Raw genomic sequence first — 7,654 nt, forward strand, 5'->3', positions numbered from 1 at the left:
CTTCTTTTCTGCACTGAACCACGGAGTAACTGGCACCAGATCACACTGGATTAGTGCACATTTACGGCAATTCTGCACTGAACCACGGCGTAACTGACACCAGGTTACGCTGGATTAGTGCACATTCAGTAGCTGATCAACCACTACGACAGAGAAAAAGTAGGCTAACGTCGACGACAATTCTGCACTAAACCACGGAGTAACTGACATTCAACAACAGATGAACTGGCGCACATTTGTAGGCTCTTAAGATGATGAAGTTCACCGATATACCCAGCATGGTATTCCATCAACCATGCTACAACGTCACAGTGAAACTACCAGTGTGACCTCTGAAACAAGGTGAGCGCCTCAGAACAAATACAGTAGTAGCTATATTTCTGGAGAAAAGGGAAGGAACAGCACATACTAGACATACAAGAACAAGATTAGGGGCAGGTAACATGATCAACGGAACATAATTAACAGAACATAAACAAAACTGGCACCAATACATAAACATAACATTCTGGAACTCAACTTGTGCCCAGCTCTACACCAGAAACCCCAAAGCCAACATTTTTCATCCAAAACTACGAAGGGATCCCCCGGTCATTCCCTTCGTTTTTTGCCTAGCTAAGCAGACGAACATATAAACCGACACCTTATTACAGGGCCACCAAACTGCCTCTAAATTAATCAACTCATTAATTATATTCACATCTGATCTGATGCTAACCAGAAGGAACAGAACGAGAGAGGGGGACAATGTTACAACCATCCCCCATTTTTATCTTCTGTCGAATGCTCTGGCCTCAAATAAGCGAATCGGACTTGGCAGGCAATCTTCTGTAGAAGTTGAACGGGACAGAGGGCATCCTGCTGCGGAACCGGGGATGGCGCAGCAAGTAGAGCATAGTGATGACCAGCAAAACCTGGAACGGCGTCACATACAGCACAATGGCCACCACCAGGGACAAGAATATAAAGATTGCGGTGGCACGAGGGTCCCTCCAGCTCAGCAGCGCATGGGCTCTCTCACCTTGCGTCGCAAGGTCCCCGACCACCGTCTGCACACGACCTCCAACACTCCTCAGCCTGTCGTAGCGCAACCTTACAATGTCAGCTGGCCTGTTGGATGGGAATGTGTCAAACTCCTCATCAAGCTCATCAGGGTGTGTAAACTCAGCCTGCGATAGCTTGGTATCCATGTGTGGTGGGTGCCTTGACCGGAAGCGATAGTTCCACAGTCCAATCATAAACATGTAGAGGAAGATGGTTGGCAGGATGAGCTCCGGGTAGCAGATCAGTATGAGGAACAACATGTGCACCAGCATTGTTGTGATCGGGTTTCGCCAGCTCCTGATGCCATCATACCACTTGGCCATTGAGGCAAAGCCACAGAACAGAGAGGTGATGCGATAGAAGTTGGCCTTGCTGCGCCGGAGACTGAACATGTGAGAGCCCACATCGAGCGTGTACTCCACCACCTCCCTCCGCAGAGGAGGCTCAGCACGGCTAAGCCTTGCCGAAACAATCTGCATCGCCTGGTGCCTCAGGTAGTCCAACTGCATCACTGATATTGGCTGTGAGTAGTGCATCTTCGGCAGCAGCGGACGGCCATACATTGCCATCATGTTCACCCATGCCGTGCAAGTAAACCGCACAGCCAAATGCAGCTCACCGGTCTTCTTGAGGCCACTTGGCTTAAGAGCAAGCAAAGGATAGAAATGGGTGTACACCCGGTCAGTCTCCAGTGTCGAGAGACGAATTCTGACCTTGCCAATGCTTTCATCCCGGGCATCGCCATTCTTGCTCCCAATCTGGCTATTATCAAACACCACCACCGTGATCACGGTGCATGGATCGAACACCTCCCAGGTATACTGCTCATTCCATTGCGGATTCAGCGTGTTCATGATGGTTCTTGTGCGCACCCATTTCGGACCATACTTGGCAACGCAGTAAGCGTCGGTGCTGCGACCATCCTTGGCCTTCATGGGAATCAAGTTGCGAGCACCCAGAACCCCCACCTCAAGGATCCCAATGCTCGGCTTCCGGGTGTGCTTTGATGATGGCTGGAGATCGCTGCTGTAGTAAGTCGACTCGTCAAGAACATGGTACCCAAAGTCCAGCGACATCCGAAGCTGTATCTTGCTCGCGAACTTGCCCTCCTTCTTCTCGCCGTCGTCGCTGGGACGCGCAAGGCTGTACCAGCGCGGCTCCACGGGCTTGCCGAAGTGGTCATGCCGCGTCATTGCGGCATTGAGGGGCAGCATAATGCGCCCGAGCGGCTCGTCACGGCCTGGCCCGACGCGGTCCTCCACGGTGACGAGCAAGGGCTCGTCGAATGGCTCCGACGCGACAAACATGAACTCCTCGTTCCACATCGGGTTGGGCGTCCCCGGCGGCCCGCCCGGGCGAGTGCGCCGCACCTGCCCGGCGAGCTGCAGCTTGACGGAGGCGTTCATGGGGCGGGACGTGTCGTGGGGCACCAGGTCCTGCGCCCCGATGGCTGCGACGCGGAGGTACACGAGCTTGGGCGAGAAGTATACCTTGGCGCGCGTGGAGGCGACGGCCGAAGGGCCAGCCGCCCCGTGTGCATCGGAATGCCAGGCCTCCGGGAACGCCTCGTCAGCCTGGGTCCCGAGCCAGACCGACAGCATGATCTCGCCGTGGTGGAGCTTCTCCCCGCGCTTGCCGTCGAGCCTGTACCACTGGGGCGCCAGCGGGGAGTCCGGCGGCACGCGGACCGGCACCTCGGAGAGGTCGAACCCTATGCGGCCGACCATGTCGTCGCCGCCGGCGAGATCCTTGGCCTTGACGGCGACCTCGAGCAGATGCGACTGGAGGTGCGTGGCCGAGAAGGCGAAGACCTGGTGCCAGGAGGGGCTGTGGTGGCCGGCGAGGACGGCGGTGGTGCCCTTGAAGTTGCCGAGCTTGACCTCGACGAAGGGGTCGATGGAGCCGGTGGGGGAGACGGCGGGGAGGTCCCGCGCCTTGACCACGTGCACGTAGAGGAAGCGCATCGGCTCAACGAGGTCGTAGGTGGAGGAGATCTTGCCGGCCGCGCTGGCGGCGGCGGCGGAGGGGTTGAGGCCCGGGATGTTGAAGCGGGGCCGCAGCATGGCGGCCAGCGGCGGGCGCGTCTCCGTCAGCCCGAACTGCTGCTGCGGCGGCGCCATCGGGCCCCCCGGCCCGTGCATCATGAACGGCCGCGGCTGCATTGCTCCCTTCATCTCGCCGGCGGGGCTGCACCGTCGGTCGCTCTGCGGCGGCGGCGGCGGCGTGGGGAGTGGGGAGTGGAGTGGGGGCTAGTGTGGCATTCCGTCGAGCAGTTGGTGGTGGGGTGGTGCCGTGGGAGCGCAATGGAGGGGAGTGTGCGCAGGCCACAAGGGCACGGTGGAGGGATCTGTAGCGCCTCGAAACGAATCCCGGCCGTCAGATCCGCATCCGGTGGCCCGCGTATATCCGTATCTAACAAAAAGGGATAGATAAAGCGTGACGGCCCGCAACCCACACGATAAAAGACCCTACGTCACCGACGTGTAGGTCAGCGCGGCCCGTGGCCGCCGTGTCAGTGACGTTGGAGGCACCCCGCACGGCGTGGGAAAGCGTTGGCGTAGTGGGAGGCGTGGCCTGTTGCGAGGCGGGCGGCGAAACGTGGGGCCCCACCTGGGCGGGATGGATGTGCTGGACAGCTCGACGGGCCGGTGCGTCGGATCCTCTGCGAGCGAGATCCACCGGTGCGCCCCCACTGGGACTGGGTCTCCGCTCCGCTGGCCCCCGCAGCCCGAGCGTGCTGTTCGTTTGTTTCGCTTTCTTGCTAGCCATTTACGTGCTCCCCATCTCACACAGCCGAACTCCACACAGCCGCTCGCTCACATGGGCCCCGCCCAAAGATGATTGAGAGAATTCTCGCCCATCCTGCAGCGAAACTTTCGTGCCACGAATCATGTTCCATACGAACCCCAAGGACGGTCACGTGGGCCGTTTCGCGATCCGATGTTCAGAGTAGCATTGGAGTAGCCTGTTGACAGATTCAGATCAGCAGGTGCTTTTGAATTTGAAGCAACAGGGATGATGGCCGCAGACGATCTCATGCGTCGCAGCAAGCAAAGCCTGAGATACGGGGTTGTTGGCAATGCATGGCGCGGACGGACGTTGAGCTCGGTCGGTCGGTCCCTGTCATTTCCCCGAAATCGATGTTTGTCGATGGCTTCACGCCTTCGTCCGTGCAATCCGGACGTGAGCCGTTGCCTCGCTTCCTCTCCGTTTTCAAACACCCCCTACCCTCAATAAATAAAACTCCACTTTCCTCCTCACTAATATTATATTCACTACGTACACATCCGTGCACTGCATCTAGTAGATTAATTTTCTTTTCTCTTCCGTGCGCCGTTTCCTTTTTCCTGTGCTCCTTCCATGTGCGGCCACGCACACTGTTGCTGCACGTCGAGCAGGCAGCAACTGTGCCAGACAATGCTGCGAAATCTCGAATAAAATTCGCGGGCGCAAGCTCGCTTTTACGCGTGCGACGGGCTAGTACTGCTATAGACATTTCATGCTAGCTTTTCCGAAAGCGTCTCTCTCTTTTTCCCAATAATAAACAAAGGCGACCGCTCCTGTCGCGAAAGTCGGCGAGAAGGCTTCTCCCCTAGGGGGATAGCTCCAAACTCTGGTGAGTCAGCCGTGTCGCGGCCGCCCGTTTTCGGAGCGAGAATTTCACGCTGGCGAGTAGAGTAGATCGCACAATGGCGCACATAGGCATAGCTCGCGTCACTTTCAAGTGCCTCCCTTTTGAGCGTTTTTGGTAGATTAGATTAGACACGACAGGTGATTGACAAGCTAGGATCGGTGACATGGACCATGCATGAGTGCGACGGAGGAAGGCGCTCACCTACCGCTCTTGTTCCTGGCTGTGGCTGGCAGCACGGCGAACGGTAGAATATGCATGCGTCGTCCTCACCGGGGGTGAGGTACCGTGCACTGCACTGTACTGCTGGCATCGCATTGCCAAGGGGAAACGTACGCCGAGCAGGACACGGGTGCCGGGCAGGTCCAGCGAAGTTGGTGGCGGCCAGGCCCAGGGCCAGGAGAGCGCTGAGTCATTGAGCATAGACCAGCGCAAACATCTGGGTGGTCTAGGGCAGGGGCGCACATGGAGATGGAGTGACCTCCTCCTCACCGGTCGAGCTCGCTCTGCATGGGCTGGGGAATGGGCGCCGCTGTGCTGTGGGCGCGCGCGAAGGCGCGGCGGGAACAGTTCAAAGGCGCCACCCACGGGAGCGGGACCAGCGGCGCCCCACCGCCGGTCTCCCGGGTAAAACAGGGGACGCGGTCGTCGAGTCGAGGTCGAGACCGGTCTGAGCCATGCGTCCTTCCTCTCCGATTCCGTTCTGGATCTAGGGCGGACGGTGGTCTTCGCCGCGACCGGCGTCTTATTAGTAAACTGCTCCGCTCTAGGTAAGTAGAGTAACGTAGGTACAATATGATCTCCGAGAAAGAAAAAAAACAGCACAAAAGGGCAACGAGGTGCTTCTCATGTGCGCGCGACCATTGTTCGAGGGCGGCAGATGTGCGTGTCCTAGCTTCAAAGTGATCACATGGCCTGAGCTTCGGGGATGCATCAGGAGGAGCTCGGGAAGAAAAACACCGGGTAGAATATGCTTCGAGCGTAAGTAACGGCATGTGAGAGAAGGTGCTCCGTCTCGTCGCGTCGGGAGGGAGCGGCAGCAAAAGCAATAGAGGCGTGTGCCCGTGCCGTGTGCGGCGTAGGGACAAACATGCCTACAGTAGCGCCAGTTCTGGCTTTTTCTATGGCAGCGACCACAGGAGGTTCAACCTGGCAGTCGGGTCGGGTTTGGTCGGGTCAACCTCTACCAAACCCATGCCCTATAAGTAAATGGGTCTACCCCTTGGGTATAGGAGCAGACCCATGCCCGTACCCATCGGGTAACCCGACCTAATGGGTTACCCATCGGGCGCAAGATACTATTTTCAATATAATTTACTTATTCTGCCAAAACTCTTGGTAAATGATTCCTGTTATTGCGAACAGGATTTGGCGCTGTCTAATCCCAACCACACAAGCAAGCAGCGTGCAGCAGCTCTGTTTTATAGGCTCGCAGGTGGTTCCTTTCCCGTAGCTGGGCGAGGTGGTACTAAACTATACCAGTGCATGAACCAACAACAAGTGTATTGTATGGGCCACTGACTAAATCTTGTTGGGCCTTGATTCTTGAAACGTGAAAGAAGCAAACGTGAAGCTGGCTGTATGGTGCCTAGGTTGGGGCCGGCTGCTTCTCTTTTGCCAACGTGAAACCCATAGCCTTGGCTCCATTTGTTGGTATTGACCGGTCCATAGCCTTTTGCACACTCTGAGTGATGCTTGCGTTGGGGCTGACGCTACATAGACGCTTCACACAATGGCCTGGCCACCCGTCAATTTTTCCTTTTTCCGTTTCTGTGTTATGTGTCTTGTATCTATGTACAAAATAATTAGTGCACAAAAACTAGACCACTGTATGTACGTGTATATGTCTATATGGCCCACATGTCATGCTAATCGGGTTGCCCATCGGGTAACCCATGGGCGTAGACCTGCACCCATGCCCTACCCACCATTAATCGGGTTGCCCATGGGCGAACATGACGACCCATACCCTACCCATTCGGGTCGGGTGCCCATGGGCGCACGTGCCCATGGGTCGGATTGCCAGGTTGACAGGTGGTAGTAGTACTATGCTAATAAATAATCCATGCTGGGCTCGCCCCTTTGGCAGCCTTGCTGCTTGCGGGGTGCAGGCTGGGCCAAAAGAAGGGCCGAGTTAGCGGGTACGGCCGATCTCTACTATATTTCTCTATATATACTACTCGGAAAAATAATATTTTCCTTGTGAGCATTCATTCAAAACCACATTAATTGTGCCATCTTGTATTGACCCAATACAAGATGACACAATTAATGTGGTTTTGAATGAATGCTCACAAGTCAATAAGTGATTACAAAATAAATAACATACAAGATCGGGTAAACATTCATTTACAAAAAGTCCATCCTCTTTATATATGGTCCCCTTCCATTATCATGTTTGACTTTTTTCCTCCCACCTCTATTTTTTTGTCACAAATAATAATATTCTTTTGTAAGTCAGTAAATTCTTACCAAATAAGTCCTTAACAATAAGAAGACATTTTTCCTCCCATCCCTCATATTTCTCCAAAATAATATACTCTTTGGTAAGTAAACCAATCCTTACCAAATGAGCACTTAACAATAAGATTATAGGTAAGTAATGGCAATTGCATACAAAAAAGTTGCTAAGATTTCAGCGCACCAGTGTTACACTCCCACCTGCGATACTATTTTCAATATAATTTACTTATTCTGCCAAAACTCTTGGTAAATGATTCCTGTTATTGCGAACAGGATTTGGCGCTGTCTAATCCCAACCACACAAGCAAGCAGCGTGCAACAGCTCTGTTTTATAGGCTCGCAGGTGGTTCCTTTCCCGTAGCTGGGCGAGGTGGTACTAAACTATACCAGTGCATGAACCAACAACAAGTGTATTGTATGGGCCACTGACTAAATCTTGTTGGGCCTTGATTCTTGAAACGTGAAAGAAGCAAACGTGAAGCTGGCTGTATGGTGCCTAGGTTGGGGCCGGCTGCT

General features: G+C 54.7%; 1 protein-coding gene across 1 annotated transcript; it reads right to left on the reverse strand.

Moving 5' to 3' along the window:
- Positions 1-444: 444 nt before the first annotated feature.
- LOC109784213 (multiple C2 domain and transmembrane region protein 6) lies at positions 445-3,381 on the reverse strand. Its single transcript, XM_020342810.4, has one exon. It carries the CDS (start codon positions 3,216-3,218, stop codon positions 795-797), a length of 2,424 nt encoding a protein of 807 aa, XP_020198399.1. The 5' UTR covers positions 3,219-3,381; the 3' UTR covers positions 445-794.
- Positions 3,382-7,654: the final 4,273 nt, after the last annotated feature.

This window comes from Aegilops tauschii, chromosome 1 (genome assembly GCF_002575655.3).
Source record: "Aegilops tauschii subsp. strangulata cultivar AL8/78 chromosome 1, Aet v6.0, whole genome shotgun sequence".
Classification (NCBI taxonomy): Eukaryota; Viridiplantae; Streptophyta; class Magnoliopsida; order Poales; family Poaceae; genus Aegilops; species Aegilops tauschii.